This window comes from Oncorhynchus mykiss, chromosome 10, assembly GCF_013265735.2.
Source record: "Oncorhynchus mykiss isolate Arlee chromosome 10, USDA_OmykA_1.1, whole genome shotgun sequence".
Taxonomy (NCBI): Eukaryota; Metazoa; Chordata; class Actinopteri; order Salmoniformes; family Salmonidae; genus Oncorhynchus; species Oncorhynchus mykiss.
Genome location: NC_048574.1, coordinates 67,987,217 through 68,012,786, shown reverse-complemented (window position 1 = coordinate 68,012,786; position 25,570 = coordinate 67,987,217). Strand labels below are relative to the sequence as shown.

The window sequence follows — 25,570 nt, the reverse complement described above, 5'->3', positions numbered from 1 at the left end:
ACACACAAAGTCACTCCACTACAATGACCTTTTTGGGCCCTATAAATAGCATCGTATTTAAACTCTCCCAATCTGAGTTACGGAAATCACTCAATTATTTAGTACCCTAATGTGACGTTTATCATTTCTCCAGTCGGGAACTCAAGTAACACAAAACACACAAGTGTACCATATCTATTCCACTTACCAGATGCTTATCCCCTGCAGGAATCTAACCAATGACGCTGACATTGCTAGAGCCACGCTCTTACCAACTGAGCCACACAGGACTGCTGCTGCTGCTACTACTGCTGCTGCTATGACTGCTGCTACTGCTACTACTACTATGACTACTACTGCTACTACTACCACTGCTACTGCGACTACTGCTGCTACTACTACCACTGCTACTACGACTACTGCTACTACTACGACTACTACTGCTACTACTACCACTGCTACTACGACTACTGCTACTACTACGACTACTACTGCTACTACTACCACTGCTACTACGACTACTGCTACTACTACGACTACTACTGCTAATACTACCACTGCTACTACGACTACTGCTACTACCACGACTACTACTGCTACTACTACCACTGCTACTACGACTACTGCCGCTACTACTACCACTACTGCTACCACTGCTGCTACTACTACCACTGCTAAAGCGACTACTGCTACTATGACTACTGCTGCTACTACTACGACTACTGCTGCCACCACTATGACTGCTGCTGCCACTACGACTGCTGCTGCCACTACGACTGCTACTGCTGCTACTACTGCTACTATGACTACTGCTGCTAATACTACCACTGCTACTACGACTACTGCTGCTACTACTACCACAACTGCTGCCACTACAACTGCTGCTGCCACTATGACTGCTGCTGCCACTATGACTGCTGCTGCCACTACGACTGCTGCTGCCACTACTATTAATACTGCTGCTACTACTACTGCTGCTATTACTACATCCATGACCATTACTACTGCTACTACATCCACAACTATTACTACTGCTGCTGCTACTACTACTGCTGCTATTACTACATCCATGACTATTACTACTGCTGCTACATCCACAACTATTACTACTGCTGCTACTACTACTACTGCTGCTATTACTACATCCATGACTATTACTACTGCTACTACATCCACGACTATTACTACTGCTGCTATTACTACTACTACTGCTATTACTACATCCACAACTATTACTACTGCTGCTACTACTACTACTGCTGCTATTACTACATCCATGACTATTACTACTGCTGCTACATCCACGACTATTACCACTGCTGCTATTACTACATCCACAACTATTACTACTGCTACTACATCCACAACTATCACTACTGCTGCTACATCCACAACTATTACTACTGCTGCTACTACTACTACTGCTGCTATTACTACATCCACGACTATTACTACTGCTACTACATCCACAACTATCACTACTGCTGCTACATCCACAACTATTACTACTGCTGCTACTACTACTACTGCTGCTATTACTACATCCACGACTATTACTACTGCTGCTACATCCACAACTATTACTACTGCTGCTACATCCACAACTATTACTACTGCTACTACATCCACGACTATTACCACTGCTGCTATTACTACATCCACAACTATTACCACTGCTACTACTACTACTGCTGCTATTACTACATCCACAACTATTACTACTGCTGCTACTACTACTACTGCTGCTATTACTACATCCACGACTATTACTACTGCTACTACATCCACGACTATTACTACTGCTGCTACTACTACTACTGCTGCTATTACTACATCCACGACTATTACTACTGCTGCTGCTACTACTACTGCTGCTATTACTACATCCATGACCATTACTACTGCTACTACATCCACAACTATTACCACTGCTGCTGCTACTACTACTACTGCTGCTATTACTACATCCATGACTATTACTACTGCTACTACATCCACAACTATTACCACTGCTGCTACTACTACTACTGCTGCTATTACTACATCCATGACTATTACTACTGCTACTACATCCACAACTATTACTACTGCTGCTACTACTACTACTGCTGCTATTACTACATCCATGACTATTACTACTGCTACTACATCCACGACTATTACTACTGCTGCTACTACTACTACTACTACTACGGCTGCTATTACTACATCCATGACTATTACTACTGCTGCTACATCCACAACTATTACCACTGCTGCTACTACTACTACTGCTGCTATTACTACATCCATGACTATTACTACTGCTACTACATCCACAACTATTACTACTGCTGCTACTACTACTACTGCTGCTATTACTACATCCATGACTATTACTACTGCTACTACATCCACGACTATTACTACTGCTGCTACTACTACTACTACTGCTGCTATTACTACATCCATGACTATTACTACTGCTGCTATTACTACATCCATGACTATTACTACTGCTGCTACATCCACAACTATTACTACTGCTGCTGCTACTACTACTACTACTGCTGCTATTACTACATCCATGACTATTACTACTGCTACTACATCCACGACTATTACTACTACTACTACTACTACTGCTGCTATTACTACATCCATGACTATTACTACTGCTGCTACATCCACAACTATTACTACTGCTGCTATTACTACTACTGCTGCTATTACTACATCCATGACCATTACTACTGCTACTACATCCACAACTATTACTACTGCTGCTACTACTACTACTACTACTACTACTACTGCTGCTATTACTACATCCACGACTATTACTACTGCTGCTACATCCACAACTATCACTACTGCTGCTACATCCACAACTATTACTACTGCTGCTACTACTACTGCTGCTGCTATTACTACATCCATGACTATTACTACTGCTACTACATCCATGACTATTACTACTGCTGCTATTACTACATCCACGACTATTACTACTGCTGCTACATCCACAACTATCACTACTGCTGCTACATCCACAACTATTACTACTGCTGCTACTACTACTGCTGCTGCTATTACTACATCCACGACTATTACTACTGCTGCTGCTACTACTACTGCTGCTATTACTACATCCATGACTATTACTACTGCTACTACATCCACAACTATTACTACTGCTGCTACTACTACTACTGCTGCTATTACTACATCCACGACTATTACTACTGCTGCTATTACTACATCCATGACTATTACTACTGCTACTACATCCACAACTATTACTACTGCTGCTACATCCACAACTATTACTACTGCTACTACATCCACAACTATTACTACTGCTGCTGCTACTACTACTGCTGCTATTACTACATCCACAACTATTACTACTGCTACTACATCCACAACTATTACTACTGCTGCTACTACTACTACTGCTGCTACTACTACTACATCCATGACTATTACTACTGCTACTACATCCGCGACTATTACTACTGCTGCTACTACTACTACTACTGCTGCTATTACTACATCCATGACTATTACTACTGCTGCTACATCCACAACTATTACTACTGCTGCTACTACTACTACTGCTGCTATTACTACATCCATGACTATTACTACTGCTGCTACATCCACAACTATTACTACTGCTACTACTACTACTACTACTGCTATTACTACATCCATGACTATTACTACTGCTACTACATCCACAACTATTACTACTGCTGCTACTACTACTACTGCTGCTATTACTACATCCACGACTATTACTACTGCTGCTACATCCACAACTATCACTACTGCTGCTACATCCACAACTATTACTACTGCTGATACACCATCCATGACTATTACTACTACTGCTACTACATCCACAACTATTACTACTGCTGCTACACCATCCATGACTATTACTACTACTGCTACTACATCCACAACTATTACTACTGCTGCTACACCATCCATGAATATTACTACTACTGCTACTACATCCACGACTATTACTACTACGGCCACTACATCCACGACTATTACTACTGCTGCTGCTCCTACCCACATCCACGACTACTACTACCGCACCTACTACTACCGCTACTACTACTGCTGCTACTTCTACTACTACTTCTACTACTGCTGCTACCACCACCAATCACCATAGTTTAAGCTGTTATTTATGGTGATATGCTGTGCCTGGGTTTATTTCAACCAAATAAAATTACAGAAGTCGAATTACAGTACTTTCCCTCTGCGCACGCTGTAGCACTCTGTAGCACGTCAACTTCCCCCAGAATGCTGTCGGTGTTTAGGTCAGAGTTGAGGAAATAACCAACAGCCATCTCTGGGTGACTGGGTGATGTGATGAGTAGCTTTCTGCCTGGCCTGGTCTGAGTGAATGGAGATGTAACCCATCTCTGTCGCCAGTGTAGCAGGCGGGGCACCTTCGTCAGTGGCAGCCTCCTGTGTGTAGTAAAGGTTCCTTCCTGGCCTGAGTGAATGGATATGTATCCCATCTCTGCCGCCAGTGTAGCAGGTCTGTGGCAGCCCCATGTCGTGAGTAGCAGTTTTACTGTCTCTGGCTGAGAGGTGACTATCCATCTCTGCCTGCCTTCAATGTAGCGGTTCAGTGGCAGCTTCCCCGTCGTGTGTAGTAGTAGTACACTAGGGTTCATCCCGTCTCTGTCTGTCTGTGGCCCAGGGGTGATGGTGCTATCAGCCTGTCTCTGTTATCACGCCCTGTTGACATGCCATCAGCCAGCCAGCCGGACACTGCTCTCCCTCTCTCTTTTTTTCCTCTCTTTTTCACGCTCCACCTCAGACTCTGGCTTTCTTGTTCTTTTGTCCCTTTTTCTACTCCTCCTGCTGTTGCTTTTTCGCTCTCCCTTGCCTCTACCTTTCCCTCTTCCCTCTGCCTTTCCCTCTTGCCTCTGCCCTTCCCCCTTGCCTCTGACTCTCCCCCTTGCCTCTGACTCTCCCCCTTGCCTCTGCCTCTCCCCCTTGCCTCTGCCTCTCCCCCTTGCCTCTGCCTCTCCCCCTTGCCTCTGCCTCTCCCCCTTGCCTCTGCCTCTCCCCCTTGCCTCTGCCTCTCCCCCTTGCCTCTGCCTCTCCCCCTTGCCTCTGCCTCTCCCTCTCCCCCTTGCCTCTACCTTTCCCTCTCCCCCATGCCTCTACCTTTCCTCTACCTTTCCCTCTGCCCCTTGCCTCTACCTTTCCCTCTCCCCCTTGCCTCTACCTTTCCCTCTCCTCCCTCTACCTTTCCCTCTCCTCCCTCTCCCCCCTCTACCTTTCCCTCTCCTCCCTCTACCTTTCCCTCTCCCCCCCTCTACCTTTCCCTCTCCCCCCCTCTACCTTTCCCTCTCCCCTTGCCTCTACCTTTTGCCCTTGCCTCTGCCTCTACCTTTCCCCCTTGCCTCTGCCTCTACCTTTCCCTCTCCCCCTCTACCAATCCCTCCTGCCTTCCCCTCTCTTTACTATGGTCTCTCTCCTCTCCAGCCACACTTCCTTCCTCTCGCCTCATCCGTCTCTCTGCCAGACGCTTGTCCAATGCTCCTCACCTCTCGCTCCGCGGCCGGGCCTGCCGTCAAATAACTTCATTAGCTTTCCACCTCTGTCACGCTGGCCTGCTCCCCCTCTAACAACTGGCTCCTGTTTTCTCCAGAGGAGAGGAGAAAGAGGTGGCTGCTGGGCTAGTGTCTGTGCGCAAACACACACACAGGCAGCTGGAGTGGAAGGCAGCAACAATAGCTGACAGTGTGTATACTGAGCTGCACAGAGTAGTGTAGATACTGAGGGCTGACAGCAGAGCGGATGGACCAGAGGTCACAGATGAGAAGTCTTGACTGACTGGCTGACTCTGTTCATGTGTCATGGTCGAGAGGAAAATACATCATTGAGAAGAGGTTGTAACATGTGTCTGCCCACCACGACAGGTGTTGTCAGATGAATCTTAAACAATATTTGAAAGAGAGAATAGGTGACTATTATGTAGACATATTGGTTGGGTATAAAACGTGTCAACTCACAAGCACACAGACAAACACACTACTACATCACTAAGACACTCCAACTGCATCAAACGCCTTCACTCTTTTTCTCTCCCTTTCACTCTCTCGCCTCTGAGATAAATAAGACACCCTCAGCACCAACGACACTTCCTCCCACAAGCCCTTGCTTCAGCGGCGTGCCAATTATTCACACCCGGCCCGGGGTCACGCTCGCTGTCACCTCCAAACGGGGTCTCAGCGGGGACCGCCATTATTACCCGTCTGAGGGGTCCTGCGAGTAGCGTCCTAACCGGGCACCATCCACGCATTTCAAAGTACCTCCGCGGACTTTCATCTTTCCCCTCTCAAATCAGAATGTGGAGGGTCACACTGGGTAGGTTGCCGGTTGTGTCAGAGTTGCCGTGCGGGGGAGAAATCAAAGGGGATTGGTCAGAACACCCAGAGGAGAATCAGGGCAGCCTAAAAATGATGAGGTCAGAGAGAGTTTATACCTGGGGAACTCAAGTCAGATCCTACTCGCTCTCTTTTTCTCTCTCCTTTGTCATCTGTCACTTTATTTAGCAATTTTTTATCAGTTCAAGTCAATTCAAGGGGCTTATTGGCATGAGAAACATATGTTAACATTGCCAAAGCAAGTGAAGTAGATAATATACAAAAGTGAAAAACAAAAATTAATAATAATAAAATACATTTCAAATGTCATATTATGTCTATATGCAGTGTTGTAACGATGTGGAAATAGTAGAAGTCCTAAAGGGAATGTAAATAAACATAAATATGGGTTGTATTCACAATGGTGTTTGTTCTTCACTGGTTGCCCTTTTCGTGTGGCAACAGGTCACAAATCTTGTTGCTGTAATGGCACACTGTGGTATTTCACCCAGTAGATATGAGTTTATCAAGATTTGATTCATTTTCAAATTCTTTGTGGATCTGTGTAATCGGAGGGAAATATGTATCTCTAATATGGTCATTTATTTGACAGGAGGTTAGGGAGTGCAGCTCAGTTTCCACCTCAGTTTGTGGGCAGTGTGCACATAGCCTGTCTTCTCTTGAGAGCCAGGTCTGCCTACGTCGGCCTTCCTCAATAGCAAGGCTATTGTCTTTTTATCCACCCCCCTACACCCCTCTCACTCTCTTACAGCCCTTCTGTCCATCCTACACCTCTCTCCCTCTCTTACAGCCCTTCTGTCCATCCTACACCCCTCTGCTTCTCTTACAGCCCTTCTGTCCATCCTACACCCCTCTCCCTCTCTTATAGCCCTTCTGTCCATCCTACACCTCTCTCCCTCTCTAACAGCCCTTCTCTCCATCCTACACCTCTCTCTCTCTCTCTCTCTTACAGCCCTTCTGTCCATCCTACACCTCTCTCTCTCTCTCTTACAGCCCTTCTGTCCATCCTACACCTCTCTCTCTCTCTCTCTTACAGCCCTTCTGTCCATCCTACACCTCTCTCTCTCTCTCTCTTACAGCCCTTCTGTCCATCCTACACCTCTTTCTCTCTTACAGCCCTTCTGTCCATCCTACACCTCTCTCTTTCTCTTACAGCCCTTCTGTCCATCCTACACCTCTCTCTCTCTCTCTTACAGCCCTTCTGTCCATCCTACACCTCTTTCTCTCTTACAGCCCTTCTGTCCATCCTACACCTCTCTCTTTCTCTTACAGCCCTTCAACCCCTCTCCCGTCCCCTCTCCCAGCCTCTCTCTCCATCCTCCAACCCCCCCCCCCTCTCCCTCTCTCTTTTACAGCCCTTGTGGGATTGAGACAGGCACTGTGACAGCAGTGGTAAATCAGGAGATGAGCTGCCGCATGTACACACTCAATCGCTCTTGGCAGGGAGGTCAAAAGAAAGAGTCCCGAGGTTCCCCTGAGAAGAAGCTTTACCTCCCCCCCTCCCTTTCTCCTCCTCTCTACCCTCCCTGTCTGCTGTACGGCCCAGCAAAGAGTGCAAAAGATCTGAGTAAAGCTTTGGGCCAAAACCCCCCTTCTCTTTTTTACCAACCGCGCTCAGAGATGATCATGAAAGCCCTCAGTAATCAAAAGGACCAGTATTCTATTTAAACATCATCGTTATCTCTAACATCACTCAAGTCCACTACTATCCGCTCCTTAAAAACAAAAAAGTGTGTCCTCCCATCTTTCAAATTCCCTCCGGTACTGCATGAATGACGCCGCCCTTGAACTAAGATGTCCGCCGCCCGTCCGCCACTCTACACTGGGCTGACATTGTGAGAGAAGAAGCCATCTTGGCTCCATCTCCTCTGGGACTTTCCTGGCTCGATTGCAAAGTCTGGGAGTGAAGTGCGACTGGCACCCGGGGGGCACCGGTGCGGAGCCGAACTGGAGAGGGAGGGGTTAACTAAACCTGTCCAGTCCCTCCGCGACGCATATCGCACGGCGCATCCTAGCCAGGGTCACGGAGCAGAAGTTAAGGGCGCTAATCATTTCAAATTATGAATTCTTCTTAATTTATGAATTATGCATACATTTTTAATTAATCTAATGTTCCGAGGGTTTTCTACCCCCCCTCCCTCATCCCTTGTCCCTCTCCTCCTTCCGCATCCCTCGTTCAGGAGATCTCAATCTAATTAGCTGGCATTAGGAGTTAGAGTGGCAGCCTCAACCCCGACCTTGGCACCCAACCCCGGGCACACCTTCCCCCATCAATCTTCAGCCATTGTCTCAAAGTAACTGATCCTTTGCCATCGTCACAACACGGTGGAATGCATCTCAACAAACCTGATATAATACCTAGCGTTATTCTGGCTAACGATAGCGTGTTTGTTGTTGATGAGGTTATTGGAGAGGCAAAGCGGAGTGTTGGGGTTATTGGATTAATGAGTTGACGTTCATTGACATTCATGACGAAACCCTAAGAAATATGCTAAGACGCTCAAAAGTCCTGAAATGGCCATCAAAAGTTGCCCACCAGTCTAACACCTGGCCGTTAGTGAGTGTTGTTATTGACGGGAGTTGCTGTCATGGTTACCTGAGAGCTTCATGAGCAGGTCGGTGGCTGTCTTGGTGGTGATGTCCGGGCTGAAGAGGGACGCTGCCGTTGGACCCCCACCAGGACTAGACCGCACCCCCAAGCCGACTCCCCCCATAGAGAGGTCCAGGGAGTTGCCACTGCTACCAGGCCGCTCCCGCTCCCTGTCCCTGCAAAGGGAAAAGGGCGACAGCACCGACAGCTCCCTCTCCTGGGGCTCTTCTTTTATATAGACGTGGTGGTTGGAGACTCCAGGGGAGCTCTGGTTCCCTGCGTCCGACTGGAGGGGGGATTCCCCGGGGTTGAAATCGCCCAGGAGTGACCCCTCGCCCTCCGTGTCCGTGGTGGCCTCTTCCTTGACCTTGACCCCGTCGGAGGCGGAACCGGAGCGGGGGAAGTGCTGGTGGCAGCGCATGTGGAGCTTGAGGCTGAAGTGGCGCGAGGAGGTGAAAGGGCAAAGTTCGCACTGGAACGTCTCGCCCCGGTCCTGATGCTGGTGGACCTGGGATACAGGGATAGGATGAGTGGTGGGGGTACCTCCGCATTGTTACGGCAACAACATTCAAAGCAATGATGCTCATTTGAGGACAAGACACTGAAAATGTTCCTACGCTACAATGGAGCAATGCATCACAGTGTTGTCCATTCAACATGTGTCAATGTTTCGGGGTAATTGAATCTGTCCCTATGCAAATAAATAATTGAAATAAAATGAGTAAAAGAGATTAAATAAGAGCGTAAAACAGTAAGGATTCCCTCAGCACCTGGAGCTTCTCGCTCTTGTTAAAACCCCCTCTAGCTTTGGTCTACTAACTACAGTATCATTTGAGGCACGTTACCCCGCTACACTAGAGGTGACTTTGACTAGAGCTTACACCTCCTGGCCTTTGAGCAATTAGTAGCATTAGCACCACTTCCACAATTACGACCTCAGGGGATGGATAACACAACAAGGTTACAGGTCAAAGGTCAAAGGAGGCATCACAGGCTCCCATCATCTCACCTTCATGTGGGACTTGAGATTGTCTTTGCGGGCGCAGCGGAAGGGGCACAGGGGACACTGGTGACTCTTCAGGCCGGTGTGGATCACCATGTGTCTCTTCCAGTAGCTCTTCCTCTTGATGACCAGGCCACACACCGGACACTGGAACGGCTTCCCTCCGTCCTCCCCTGGGGAACCTGGGAGAGGAGAGGAAAAAGAGGGGATGAGACATTTATTTATTTCACCTTTATTTAACCAGGGAGTTCCAGTGAGGTCAGAATAATTATTTACCAAGGGATACCTGGCTGAGAATGGCAGCTCAGTAAAAATACAAGTCATTTAGTGCATACAGTCCCCTGAACAAATACTTAAGCAATGCATCCTTCCTTCCTCGTTTGCTTGATGTCAGTGCACCTATCCGATCTATAAGTGACTGGTAAGGTGTAAGTAAGGTTTCCACTTTATAGCTTTCCCCAATCCAGGCCATGTCAGATCTGTGATTATTCAAGGAAGAAAAGAAGGAAGCTAGGAAGGTGAGGGATACATTTCTGAAGTATTGGAACAGGTCCATTTCTCGAGCTGGGAATTGCTTGGGACTTCACCACACGATATTATCACGATACTAAAGTGCCGATACGATGTGCATTACGATTCTCACCATTCTATATGTATTGCGATTCCATATACTGCAGTTATACTGCGATTTGATGTTCCAAACATATTGCTCACCATATGTCTGCTGCAGAGAGACAAGAGAGAGAGCCATGAGAACACGAGTCTTGATCAGTCATGGTAATAAAAGTGCTGAAAACATCTTGGCTCCCTATTTAAAAAGAAGATGGAGAACAAGCTATAGGATCAGAAATACGTTAGTTATGGCGCAGGTACAGCCGACTAGCGCTAGCTAACACCACCTGGATTTTTTAAAACAAATATATACAACATTGTCCAAAAATAATATTGCGATATGCAACTATCGATCCCCCCCCAATCACTAGTCCATTTCTTCCTTACCAGAGAGGAGTTACGGACTATGGAGCCTCTCTACGGTTACTGACTTTGTCACTATTCCCACACCTCTACTAGGTGAGACACGACCTCTAGACACCTCAAGCTGAGAACGTTCAACAAAGCCTGCTGTGCGTCTGCGAACAAAAGAAGTCAAACTCAAGGATGTTTTATTATCTCGGTTATTGTTGTTGGCTTCATTTCCGGCCTCTATTACGCCGTTTAATTGGGCTTATTAGGACACGGCATGATTGCATTACAAATTCACCACGGGCCTGTCATCGATGGCTTCATAAGTATTCTCCTCCTGTTCCTTGGAAAACATCTGGTAATCAGTGTTTGGTGAAATTACCTCGCTCAGCCATTCATTGACCCCGGGTGTAAAACCTCGAGACTGCCTATTTGCAACAATAAACCGCCATCTGCGGCCCAACCGACTGGAGCGAGTGAGAGAAGAGAGGGGGAGGAGAGAGAGGGGGGGGAGGAGAGAGAGGAGAGAAGATAACCGTGGACTCCTTGCTCATTGGAGGATGTAGGGGAAGAGATGGAGGAGAAAGACAAAAGATGGAACAGCGTTTAACTGGTCAGTACGTCAGATAGCAGATTCTCTCTCTCTCCAGGGCAATCAAGGTCAATTATCAAGAAATGTCTAAACTATGTAGAATTACACGGATTTATGTAACACTAAATATAGGCTAAATGTGTAACAATTTCATAACAGACCAGCCAACTGCAATAAAACTAAACAAAACAATCAATAACCAAGGACATGTTTTTTCTGTCTGGCCAGCAGACAAGTAACTGCATTTGTACAGCATTCCACCGCGACCTTGATGGCTGCAGGTTACCGCCGACAACCCTTTTCAACATGCAGATCACAGAATATTGCATTGACTGCCTCTCTCCCTCTCATCCGTCTCAAGTCAATTTGATCCAGCCATTTTAGATTTGGCTTAAGGGTTACGACACAATCCTTCAAAAGTGCCCATCCATCTACCCTGGAACACACTCCACTGTTCTCCCTAAAGGCTGCTCATTTTGAGAGAGGAGAGAGTTGTGTGTGTGTGTGTGTGTGTGTGTGTGTGTGTGTGTGTGTGTGTGTGTGTGTGGTGTGTGTGTGTGGTGTGTGTGTGTGTCTGTGTGTATTGTATTGTATTTTGTATTTATTAAGGAGCCCCGTTAGCTACTCTTCTTGGGGTCCAGCAACATTAAGGCAGTTATATACAATTATAAATATTACATGACATTACATTTCACAACCCATTAAGTGTGTCCACAACCCATTAAGTGTGCAGAGTGCGTGAGTTAGCATGTGTATGCATGTGTCTGTACCGGTGTGTGTCTCTTCACAGTCCCTGCTGTTCTATAAGGTTTCATTGTATCGATTTTTAAAATCTGATTCTACAGCTTGTGTCAGTCACCTGATGTGGAATAGAGTTCCATGTAGTCATGGCTCTGTGTAGTACTGTGCGCCTCCCATAGTCTGTTCTGGACCTGCCCAGTGTAAACTGATGGGATTGTGTTTGGCTGGGAGTCTGCTGAATGCTGATCTGAGGACAGAGGAGAAGGCCCTGACTGCAGACTCCTCTGGCTCCAACCTCCACCAGTCTGTACAGAGGTGACTGGTAAAGGGAGGTTGATGGAGCCAGAAGTGTCTGCAGAACAGACACGGATATGGACTCTCGGTTCCTACTGTGCTGAGAGCACACACCGCAGAGCTGAGCGCAAATGGTCTGGGTTGGACATCCTGCCAGGCCCACAGACCTTTTCCCAGACGGGGAGGGGGATTCTCTCTCTCTCTCTCTCTCTCTCTCTCTCTCTCTCTCTCTCTCTCTCTCTCTCTCTCTCTCTCTCTCTCTCTCTCTCTCTCTCTCTCTCTCTCTCTCTCTCTCTCTCTCTCTCTCTCTCTCTCTCTCTCTCTCTCTCTCTCTCTCTCTCTCTCTCTCTCTCTCTCTCTCTCTCTCTCTCTCTCTCTCTCTCTCTCTCTCTCTCTCTCTCTCTCTCTCTCTCTCTCTCTCTCTCTCTCTCTCTCTCTCTCTCTCTCTCTCTCTCTCTCTCTCTCTCTCTCTCTCTCTCTCTCTCTCTCTCTCTCTCTCTCTCTCTCTCTCTCTCTCTCTCTCTCTCTCTCTCTCTCTCTCTCTCTCTCTCTCTCTCTCTCTCTCTCTCTCTCTCTCTCTCTCTCTCTCTCAAAAGTGGGGCGAGCGAGCTATTTTTTTTTAAATACATGAATAAAATAAATACAAACCTAGAAACCTCACCAAGAGATTTTAGCCATTTATAATGAGAGTCACAGGGACCAGGGTTTGAGTCCCAGTCAGGGTACCCTACAAATTATACAATGGGTGTGTCTAACCCTGAATGCTGATTGGTTAAAAGCGCATTCCACCCGGTGTCTATTCCACAAGGTACCACCAGCTAAATCTATGACGTTAAAATGCCTATTTAGTCTGTTCCATCTGACTGCCCAATCCACTGTCTCCTCAGCCCAGGCAGGGAAGTTATAAACTTGATCTCCACTATAAAAAGCATCTAGACATTATCTCACATTTCTTCTAGACTAACATTTAGTGTTCAACAGCAGACAGTTTTATAAACCTTACTGTCTCACCGACATTTGCAACATTGTTTTAATAGTCAAATTAGATCTCCAACTGTCCCATAGTAATGAACGTGTAGGGGTCGGGAGTCGGAACGAGAGAGAGGCAGGCAGCATTTCTCAGCCATTCTAAGTCATTAATCAGCTGGCATCATTTTTATGGATGTATACAAAGAAAAGCCAATTGAAAAACGGTAAAACGAAAAGTGTAGCTAGTTTGCAGCTAGTCTTTCCAGCTTCAGGATGAAGTGATTGTGTTAGCAGTGTTGTTGGCTAGCTCCTCTGAACAACCGTGTCCTGACGAGAGAACACATGTTCTATGCCAGGTGAAATCGTGCCTCTCAGTGTTACGGATGCATCCAAATAAATTTCACTAGAAAACAGCTTAAACAAATGCAGCCACTGTTGGTCTTTCTGCACCGTTTGACGTGACGGTAAAGTTAGCCGTTGTTGGCTAGTTAGCAAGCAAGGGATAAGAACGTTGCCAGCCAGTATGACAATGGAACATTTAGAATGAACTACTGGGTCGCGTCCATAGATACAGAACAAAAAGACTGAACGACGGGTCGCGTCCATAGATACAGAACAAAAAGACTGAACGACTAGGTCACATCCATAGATACAGAACAAAAAGACTGAACGACTAGGTCACGTCCATAGATACAGAACAAAAAGACTGAACGACTGGGTCGCGTCCATAGATACAGAACAAAAAGACTGAATGACGGGTCACGTCCATAGATACAGAACAAAAAGACTGAACGACTAGGTCACATCCATAGATACAGAACAAAAAGACTGAACGACTAGGTCACATCCATAGATACAGAACAAAAAGACTGAATGACGGGTCGCGTCCATAGGTACAGAACAAAAAGACTGAACGACTAGTTCTCGTCCATAGATACAGAACAAAAAGACTGAACGACTGGGTCGCGTCCATAGATACAGAACAAAAAGACTGAACGACTAGGTCACGTCCATAGATACAGAACAAAAAGACTGAACGACGGGTCACGTCCATAGATACAGAACAAAAAGACTGAATGACGGGTCACGTCCATAGACACAGAACAAAAAGACTGAATGACGGGTCACGTCCATAGATACAGAACAAAAAGACTGAACGACTAGGTCTCGTCCATAGATACAGAACAAAAAGACTGAATGACGGGTCACGTCCATAGATACAGAACAAAAAGACTGAACGACTAGGTCTCGTCCATAGATACAGAACAAAAAGACTGAACGACTAGGTCACATCCATAGATACAGAACAAAAAGACTGAACGACTGGGTCGCGTCCATAGATACAGAACAAAAAGACTGAACGACTAGGTCACGTCCATAGATACAGAACAAAAAGACTGAACGACGGGTCACGTCCATAGATACAGAACAAAAAGACTGAACGACTAGGTCACGTCCATAGACACAGAACAAAAAGACTGAACGACTGGGTCGTGTCCATAGGTACAGAACAAAAAGACTGAACGACTAGTTCTCGTCCATAGATACAGAACAAAAAGACTGAACGACTAGGTCACGTCCATAGATACAGAACAAAAAGACTGAACGACTAGGTCTCGTCCATAGATACAGAACAAAAAGACTGAACGACTGGGTCGCATCTTTAGCAACCGAACCAATAGAACGAACCACAAGCCGGCTTGGGTAGCAACTCTAGATTTGTTTCGGGACTATATCTTGTGGAAGGATGAAATGGTATGAATAAATTCATCAAAATAACGTTTTTAATGAAAATATGTCAATCGTTATTTGAATATGTTGGTAACCGGTAACCCTTTGTATAAAAGTGATAATGCCCTCGAAGCCCAAGCCCGGCCCGAGACAAACCCGTGCCAATATATCCTCCAAACACCGGCTTTTCAGGCATCATCACTTAATTAACTACGTTGGTTCCCGTGTTAAATAGCCCTATTGAAAGCAGTGAAGGCAGAGTTCTGCCATTGTTCATGATTGATGTGCTAGTTGAAATATATATCATTCCACTAAAGTAATCAGACCTATTCTTACTATATTGAACTGCTTCAGCTTCTATTCAGCTTGAAATCTTCATTTAACACCTTCCACTACTATAAAAAAGACATTTTTGGACAGCTGAAGCAAGCACACACATTTTCTTTGGGAAATGTTCCTATTCTAGTTTAGTCATTTATCTCAGTTTAGAAGAGTTCACTGCAAGCTGACTACTGGCTAGCTTCCGAAATCAACTTATTAAAAGTATCTACAAAACAAGTTTTATAGCCAAAAGGAAGGTTTCTACATTTTTTATTTTACTGTCCCCGGTTCACAAATTATTATTTTGATTCGCATGATTTGATTCACCGCGATTGAACCAAATGCCTACCACTGTGAAGCGAATCATGCAATTTGTCAAAAATAATAGTTTAATAATTTCTTCTAAATAAAAATGTATATATATTTTGTTTGTGAAGTGGGGCATTCGTAATACAGTAAATCAAATGGGTATGTCCTTAAAGTGTAATATAAAGGGATTCAACATAGTAGAACATTTGCTTAGAGACCAGCTTTAATTCCATATAATAAGCAGAAGCTTGGAGAATATCCGTAAACGATAGTTTCCAAACAAGTTGAAAAGCTGAAGAGGATTTAATATCCGAGGACAGTTCAGGATGTGCAAGGTGAAATGAACTAGTACCGACAAACAACCTTGAAAAATGCAAGGTGAAATAACTGATTGAAATGCATTAAAAAAATCTGCTGTTGTTGTGGTGTTCAACCTGGGAAGGTCTTCCACAACGGTTCATTGTTGTAGAAAGCCTTGCTAGAGAAACAACACCTTCTGGGATTGATGGATAGCGGCACTTTGTTTGTCACAAGGTTTATACAAAAGGTCCAGGGTTCTTAACAACGTTCCAATGTTCCGAACCTTGTCACGACGACAAAAACGTAGCTGACATAATATCTTGATAAACTCACTATTACATTTACCAAACTGCAAAACAAAAACAGAATGTAGCTTACTACTGTAAATCCAAAAACTCACCATAAGGCTTTTAGACAACAAATGCCACCTCAGGAAGAAATTGTGTAGGGTCAGGGTAGAATGGCCTACCTGCTTGGCTGCTGGGTTTGGCCCTTCCCTTAGGGGTGGAGGGCAGCAGCAGGTCCATGGCGCTCTGGGGCCCTGTGGGGGTCCCTGCCTTCTGGTTCCTGTCCAGCAGGGGCTTGATGTCCTCCTGGATGGCCCCTCCTCCTGCTGTGGCCTCCATCTTATCAGCAAGGAGGTTCCCTGCCGCCCGGGCTGCCACCTCCTTGAGGAGCGCAGCCGAGGAAGTCATAGAGACCAGGGAGAGGAAGGAGGAGCCGGTGGAGGGTTGGTGTTGATGGTCTGATGATGAGGGGGTGGATGTGGTCTGGGAGCGCTCGCTCACCTTCTTGGACAGGGCGGCTAGCGTGGAGCTGGCCGACTGAGGGCTAAAGGGGGAGGTGAAGGCATCGAAGCGTACCGAGTCATCTGTTCCTCCCCGGCTCCCTCCTCCCAGGGTGGGTATGGTAGAGCAGGAGGATGATGAAGAGGAAGTAGACGAGGCCACTACGGTGGCATTCTTGTCCTGTAAAACCGCGTTGGCTGCCGCTTTCAGCTTCTGGATGGCCGAGTCCGGTGATAGGCTGGACCCGCCGCTGGAGGCGGAGCAACCCGCCGGGGGCCACTTCCCGTCACCTGCCACTCCCACCCACACGAAGCCAGCGCCGTTGCTCGGGGCGACCACCGAGGCGAAGGGGTCGCAGGGCTCCTGCTTGATGGCAGTGGTCGACATGGCAACAGAGGCAGGCGAGGCTGAGGCGGAGCCTCCGCTGTTGTTGTTGTTGTTATTGGCCGCCAGTTTTCGGGCGAGGGCACTTAGCTGCTGAGCATGATGGGAGGAGGGGGAAAGGGTCAGGGCTGGAGCTAAGCCTATAGGGGGTGACTCTCCTCCCCCTCCTCTCACTCTGCCCAGAAGTTCCCCATCCAGCTTCAACGACCCAGCCTCTAGGAGGCGACGCAGGTTACTACTCAGGGGTTTCCCCAGAGCCTCGGAGGCAGCCTCTCCATAGAGCGAGGATACCACGGAGGAAAGGGTATCTTGGGCAGAGAACACCCCTCCTTCCACCCCTAGGCTCAGGAGTTCAAGGGAGGCCCGGTGGTGGTGGTGGTGGTTGTGGACAGGCGTAGGGCAGCCCCCCAGGGAGCTCTCGGTCGAGGTGTCGGGGTGTTCCGGAGGTCGGTCTGGGGAGGGGGTGGGGGAGGAGCCCCCGGGGAGGAACAGCTCATGGTCGTCATGGATGTCACCGCTGTACGACGATTCGGAGCGCGTGTCGGAGGCATTCCCGTACCAGCCACCGCCGCCAACGCCGCCGTCGTCCTCCACGGGACAGCAGCCCCCGTCGGGCCCACTCTCCTCGACGCTGTCCACATCTACAGGAGAGAAGAAGAAGAGACGTATGGTGAGAGGAAGAGAGAGGAGGAAGGGATCATCATGAGCTGAGGACAAACCAGGGTCACGTTCATTGGATCATAAACGGAGGGAAACATGGAGGTGCTACCTGAACTTATCCAATATGAAAACACTTGTTTTAGCTTTTTCTGTTGCACAATGTTTTACTACAGTTTTCCCCAATGAATATTGCCCAGGAAAGGACTGGATTTTGTCATTAAAGATAAACTCCAGGATCTTTAGCACAAGAAATTTGTAACATATAGTAGGATTACTTTTTTTTTTTTTACAAAATTGCGGGACGTAACATATCATACCAAATGATGACGTAGTACACAATTTGATGACGGAGTACACAAAAAAAAAACAGGGAACAATTTAGGCTCTTGAGAACCAATTTCAAAACTACTGGCAAAAAATGATAAAGGTTTGAGAGCTCATCCTTATATGACAATCTAGGAGGCATTGACATGAACAGCCTTGATTTGAGGATTGACGTTGTAATTCAACAAGTCAGCAGTCACCTGTCACCTGGATTACAAAGTGAGCCAGACTATTACACTATACACTCATTCTGACGCCTCCTTATCACAAGTGAGCACTCTCAATTCTATTTACCAGCTAAGTACAAAGGGAACAGCCTATTCAAAATAGCAAATAGACTTTGGCGCTCTCAGCAAGGGGTAACTCACTGCCTTGGCAATGACTGAAGAAAATCATAATAACACCGAAAAACCAAGGAGCTTTAATGCAACACAATCCACCAGCTTTCCCCAAGACTTTCTCTCAGCACTGAGAATCACCAGCAACGTTCGATAAAATAACTTGAATGATTTTTCAATCCTTTATTTTCAACATATATTTTTTTCCCAGGGTCAACTTTTTTTTCTCCCAAGGAGTTTAGTAATGTGGTTACCATGACAACAGTACCTTCCGGGAGGCTAGACAGCAAAGATTAGGGTAATGGAGGTTACAGAGCCTGTTTAATATTCATGAGGATGCAGATACCACCAGGGAGCCAATAAGGATAGGGTTAAGGTCACCCAGGGTCATTAATATACACTTGGTGTATCAATATTCATAAGCAAAACATTACAGCTTGCCAGACAAGGGCGAACAAAAGAAAGTGAGTATTCCTGAAACATATTAACCCCTTTCCATAAGAAGATGTCAGAACGCAACAAGCCTGGGCTAAGAAAATGTCAAAACTTTACTGTACTGGGAGGAGGGGGGGGGGGGGGGGGGGAACAGTAGAAGCTACAACAAAAAATAAACCCATTGAGCATCAACCGAAGAAAACAGAGCAAGAATAACAAAAAAAAGGTCAAGAGAAGCCATGACACTCATACACTGAGACACAATCTCTCCTCTCCACACGCAGGCACGCACGCACGCAGGCAGGCACGCATGCACGCACGCAGGCAGGCACGCACGTAATTTGAGCTCTCTTCTCTCTCCCTCTCGCTCACACACATCAAGGCTAGTCTTCACCTTGGCGACCCCGTCTAAGAACACTGGTGGGTTGCTTCTCTGTTTACAGGCAGAGGGGAAAGCGGTTGCCTCGGCAACCCCACCCGCAGGGGTCATTAGAGTCAGCTCACATCTGGTCTGGTCGTCACCGACTATGGGCCAGAGAGGTGACCGCAACCGTGGCCCAAACACTCTGACCAAGCGTACATGCACCGCTACAAATCTACCCACCACGCAGGGACGCTAGTACACACTCCATCTCACACACACACAGGAGTCAGGACACACACACACACCGTGGCAGAGGCCAGGGCAGGGAAAAGAAGACACTGAACATTTACAGGAGTCAGGACACTACACCTTACAACCAGAGACCTGACCTCTCTTTTTTTACACAGTTTATGATGTGTGTGTGGGTGCACCTTTTGTGTGTGTTTCTATGCACCGTGTGTGTGTGTCTTCCTTCACCTCTTCCTTCACATTTCCTAAGACGACATTAAGCGAGGAAAGGGAGAGAGAGAAAGAAAGGGAGAGAGAGAGAGAGAGGGAGATAGAGAAAGAAAGGGAGAGAGAGAGAGAGGGAGAGAGAGAAAGAAAGGGAGAGAGAGAGAGAGGGAGAGAGAGAAAGAAAGGGAGAGAGAGAGAGAGAGAGAGAGAGAGAGAAAGTTAGAGAGGGAGAGAGAGAGAGAGGGGGAGAGAGAAAGAGAGAGAGAGAGGGGGAGAGAGAAAGGGAGAGAGGGAGAGAGAGAGAGCGGGAGAAGGAGAGAAATAGAGAGCGGGAGAAAGGGAGCGAGCGCGTGAGAGAGAATGTCAGCAGGTCTAAGACCTACTGTTTTTCCATGGCTGCCGTTCACTCCCACTGAAAGCTTTTAGTCACCTGAGCCGGGCCAGAGGGGCGAAGTATGCGAGGCATGACCCGCGTCCATGTGACATGCTACAGAAAGAAAGCAGCCACGCCCTAATGGCTGTAATGTCGTTAGTGGGAAATGGCTAGATTGCTGACCTAAAGTCTCAGGAGTACACAGTGGAGGGTTGAGGGGGGGTGGATTTGAACTATCCCCCCTTTCCCTCCCTCTATCGACCTCTCCTTCTCCCTCTCTCCCTTCAACTCTCTTGCCCTTTGCTGCCCTCCCCCTCTCTTTCGCTAACTCTCCTTCCTGGGTTTAGTGTTGAGGTCCAGAAACTCCTCCACGCAACACTACACCTCAAGACGCTAGGCTAGCCGTAACGCTACAATGCTGCCTCTGCCGCACCGTCGCCATGGTTGTGTGACACAGGCAGGACCACCGTGTGTGTGTGTGTGTGTGTGTGTGAGAGAGAGTGAGAGACACAGGCAGGGCCACCCCGTGGGTGGGCTGACATTTCACAAGGTCATATCTCTGACCCAGGCTACGAGGGGAGGGGGGCTTTGTCTGGGACTCACACACACACTAGACTGTACACACACACACATTGTACTAGTCCACTACTACACATTACTGTACAGCCAAGGATATGATTAAAAACAACCTAAACCCCCCTTTCCCCTCCCATAGCCCAGTCTCTACAGTACAGTGGTGGTGGTGGTGGGGGGGGGTGATACAGTCTCTACAGTACAGTGGTGGTGTGGGGGGGGGGGGGGGGGGTGATACAGTCTCTACATACAGTACAGTGGTGGTGGTGGGGGGAAGGTGATACAGTCTCTACAGTACAGTGGTGGTGGTGGGGGGGGGTGATACAGTCTCTACAGTACAGTGGTGGTGGTGGGGGGGGGGGGGGGGGGGGGTGGTGATACAGTCTCTAAAGTACAGTGGTGGTGATACAGTCTCTACAGTACAGTGGTGGTGGTGGTGATACAGTCTCTACAGTACAGTGGTGGTGATACAGTCTCTACAGTACAGTGGTGGTGGTGGTGATACAGTCTCTACAGTGGTGGTGGTGATACGGTCTACAGTACAGTGGTGGTGGTGGGGGGGTGATACAGTCTCTACAGTACAGTGGTGGTGATACAGTCTCTACAGTACAGTGGTGGTGGTGGTGATACAGTCTCTACAGTACTGTGGTGGTGGTGGTGGGGGGGGGGGGGGGGGGGGGGTGATACAGTCTCTAGAGTACAGTGGTGGTGGTGGTGATACAGTCTCTACAGTACAGTGGTGGTGGTGGTGGTGGGGGGGTGATACAGTCTCTACAGTACAGTGGTGGTGGTGGTGATACAGTCTCTACAGTACAGTGGTGGTGGTGGTAGTGGGGGGGGGGGGTGATACAGTCTCTACAGTACAGTGGTGGTGGTGGTGGGGGGGGGGGGGGGGTGATACAGTCGCTACAGTACAGTGGTGGTGGTGGGGGGGGGGGGGGGGGGGTGATACAGTCTCTAAAGTACAGTGGTGGTGGTGGTGGGGGGGGGGGGGGGGGGGCGGTGATACAGTCTCTACAGTACTGTGGTGGTGGTGGTGGGGGGGTGATACAGTCTCTAGAGTACAGTGGTGGTGGTGGTGGTGATACAGTCTCTACAGTACAGTGGTGGTGGTGGTGGGGGGCGGTGATACAGTCTCTACAGTACTGTGGTGGTGGTGGGTGGGGGGCGGTGATACAGTCTCTACAGTACTGTGGTGGTGGTGGTGGGGGGGGTGATACAGTCTCTACAGTACAGTGGTGGTGGTGGGTGGGGGGGGGGGGTGATACAGTCTCTACAGTACAGTGGTGGTGATACAGTCTCTACAGTACAGTGGTGGTGGTGGTGATACAGTCTACAGTACAGTGGTGGTGGTGGTGGTGGTGGGGGGGGGTGATACAGTCTCTACAGTACAGTGGTGGTGGTGGTGATACAGTCTCTACAGTACAGTGGTGGTGGTGGTGGTGGTGGTGGGGGGGTGATACAGTCTCTACAGTACAGTGGTGGTGGTGGGGGGGAGGGATGATAGTCTCTACAGTACAGTGGTGGTGGTGATACAGTCTACTGTACAGTGGTGGTGGGGGGGGGGGGTGATACAGTCTCTACAGTACAGTGGTGGGGGAGAGGCAGTCTACAGTACAGTGGTGGGGGGGGGGGGGGGGGGGGGGGAGGAGAAACAGTACAGTGAGCCAGGGAGAGAGAAACAGGAAATGCCCCCATCCACATCCACAGGGCTTTAGTGGAGCAGGTCGACAGCTTCATGTTCCTTTGGAGTTATCATGGTCCACATGCAAAAAACACAGTCGTGTAGACGGCACGACAACGCCTGGTTCCCCTCAAGAGCCTGAAAAGATTTGGCATGGGCCCACAGATCCTCAAAATGTTCTACAGCTGCACCAAAGAGAGCATCTTGACTGGTTGCATCACTGCTTGCTATGGCAACTGCTTGGCATCCGACCGCAAGAAACTGCAGAGGGTAGTACGTACAGCCCAGTACATCACAGGGGCTAAGCTTCCTGCCATCCAGGACCTCTGTAGCAGGCAGTGTCAGAGGAAGGCTCTAAAAAGTTGTATAAAGCCAAGTTATCGTTTACTCATTGTGTATTTATTCCTCGTGTTATTATCGCTTCTTTTCCCTCTCTGCATTGTTGGGAAGGGCCCGTAAGTACACATTTCATTGTTAGTCTACACCTGTTGTTTACAAAGCATGTGAAATAAAATTTGATTTGACACACACACCCTACAGTCCAACAACTTGGGGAAGCTAAAGCATAAAATGCCCCTGACTGAATGAGACTGATGGGGCTGCTATGAGGCAGCGAGGAGAAGCAGAGAGAGACAGAGCGAGGCAGAGAGGGAGCGAAAGAAGCAGAGAGGCAGAGAAAGAAACAGAGAGGCAGAGAAAGAAACAGAGAGGCAGAGAAAGAAGCAGAGGCAGAGAAAGAAGCAGAGGCAGAGAAAGAAGCAGAGAGGCAGACAGAGCGGCAGAAAGAGAGCGAGCGAGAGGCAGAGAGAGAGCGAGAGAGCGAGCGAGAGGCAGAGAGAGAGAGAGAGCGAGCGAGAGGCAGAGAGAGCGAGCGGCAGAGAGAGAGAGAGCGAGCGAGCGAGAGGCAGAGAGAGAGAGCGAGCGAGAGGCAGAGAGAGAGAGCGAGCGAGCGAGAGGCAGAGAGAGAGAGAGAGAGCGAGCGAGAGGCAGAGAGAGAGAGAGAGAGCGAGCGAGCGAGAGGCAGAGATAGAGAGAGAGAGCGAGCGAGCGAGAGGCAGAGATAGAGAGAGAGAGCGAGCGAGAGGCAGAGAGAGAGAGAGAGAGAGCGAGCGAGCGAGGCAGAGAGAGAGAGAGAGCGAGCGAGAGGCAGAAAGAGAGAGAAAGAGAGCGAGCGAGAGGCAGAGAGAGAGAGAGCAAGCGAGCGAGAGGCAGAGAGAGAGAGAGCAAGCGAGCGAGAGGCAGAGAGAGAGAGAGAGAGAGAGCGAGCGAGAGGCAGAGAGAGAGAGAGAGAGAGCGAGCGAGCGAGAGGCAGAGAGAGAGAGAGAGAGCGAGCGAGAGGCAGAGAGAGAGAGAGAGAGAGCGAGCGAGAGGCAGAGAGAGAGAGCGAGAGGCAGAGAGAGAGAGAGAGAGAGCGAGCGAGAGGCAGAGAGAGAGAGCGAGCGAGAGGCAGAGAGAGAGAGCGAGCGAGCGGCAGAGAGAGAGCGAGCGAGAGGCAGAGAGAGAGAGAGAGAGAGAGCGAGCGGCAGAGAGAGAGAGAGCGAGCGAGCGGCAGAGAGAGAGAGAGCGAGCGAGCGGCAGAGAGAGAGCGAGCGAGCGGCAGAGAGAGAGAGAGCGCGAGCGGCAGAGAGAGAGAGAGCGAGCGAGCGGCAGAGAGAGAGAGCGAGCGAGCGGCAGAGAGAGAGAGAGCGAGCGAGCGGCAGAGAGAGAGAGCGCGAGCGAGCGGCAGAGAGAGAGAGAGCGCGAGCGAGCGGCAGAGAGAGCGCGAGCGAGCGGCAGAGAGAGCGCGAGCGAGCGGCAGAGAGAGCGCGAGCGAGCGGCAGAGAGAGCGCGAGCGAGCGGCAGAGAGAGCGCGAGCGAGCGGCAGAGAGAACGCGAGCGAGCGGCAGAGAGAGCGCGAGCGGCAGAGAGAGCGCGAGCGAGCGGCAGAGAGAGCGCGAGCGAGCGGCAGAGAGAGCGCGAGCGAGCGGCAGAGAGAGCGCGAGCGAGCGGCAGAGAGAGCGCGAGCGAGCGGCAGAGAGAGCGCGAGCGAGCGGCAGAGAGAGCGCGAGCGAGCGGCAGAGAGAGCGCGAGCGAGCGGCAGAGAGCGCGAGCGAGCGGCAGAGAGAGCGCGAGCGAGCGGCAGAGAGAGCGCGAGCGAGCGGCAGAGAGAGCGCGAGCGAGCGGCAGAGAGAGCGCGAGCGAGCGGCAGAGAGCGCGAGCGAGCGGCAGAGAGAGCGCGAGCGAGCGGCAGAGAGAGCGCGAGCGAGCGGCAGAGAGAGCGCGAGCGAGCGGCAGAGAGCGAGCGAGCGAGAGGCAGAGAGAGAGCGAGCGAGCGGCAGAGAGAGCGAGCGAGCGGCAGAGACAGAGAGCGAGCGAGCGGCAGAGAGAGAGCGAGGCAGCGAGAGAGCGAGGCAGCGAGAGAGAGAGATGCAGCGAGAGAGAGAGATGCAGCGAGAGAGAGAGATGCAGCGAGAGAGAGAGATGCAGCGAGAGAGAGAGAGGCAGCGAGAGAGAGGCAGCGAGAGAGAGAGAGAGAGGCAGCGAGAGAAAGAGAGGCAGAGAGAGAGAGGAAGGCAGAGAGCATCTGTATGTTTGCTGTGCTCAGTGTGAAAGAGAACCATTTAGCGGTGTAATGGCGGGGATGACTTGCATGTTGAGACAAACAGCTGCAGGGTACTCAGCAGTCCGGGTCTGTTAGCACTCACTACACACACACACACAACCGGGTGATTCAGTGCTGTGTCTGTGTGTCTGTGTGTCTGTGTGTGTGTGCTCGTACAGTGTGTGTGTGCGCATTTTTCCCAGGACAGAGGTGTCTAGCGACATATCATGGAGAGAGAGTGAACAGGCTGCTGCGACAGTCTGCGCTACTGGGTTAAAACACCGCTTCCTGGTTCAAGTTTTTTTTTTTGTATTATAATTTTTTTTTTTCACCTTTATTTAACCAGGTGCCTACCTGGTAGTTGGGATCAAGATCTCATTTGCAACTGCGACCTAGCCAAGATAAAGCAAA

General features: G+C 49.0%; 1 protein-coding gene across 3 annotated transcripts in view; it reads right to left on the bottom strand.

The window, feature by feature from the left end:
* Positions 1–25,570, bottom strand: part of LOC110534527 (zinc finger protein 827) — a 105,633-nt gene that overhangs the window by 56,273 nt on the left and 23,790 nt on the right. For 2 of the 3 annotated variants that reach the window (XM_036933648.1, XM_036933646.1), the window contains exons 2-4: positions 16,669–18,012; positions 9,986–10,161; positions 8,983–9,484 (exon numbers count right to left, since the gene is read on the bottom strand). In XM_036933648.1, coding sequence (XP_036789543.1) covers positions 8,983–9,484; positions 9,986–10,161; positions 16,669–18,012 — 2,022 coding nt within the window. The remainder of the gene's footprint in view (positions 1–8,982; positions 9,485–9,985; positions 10,162–16,668; positions 18,013–25,570) is intronic. The other variant, XM_036933647.1, reaches the window with a different exon arrangement.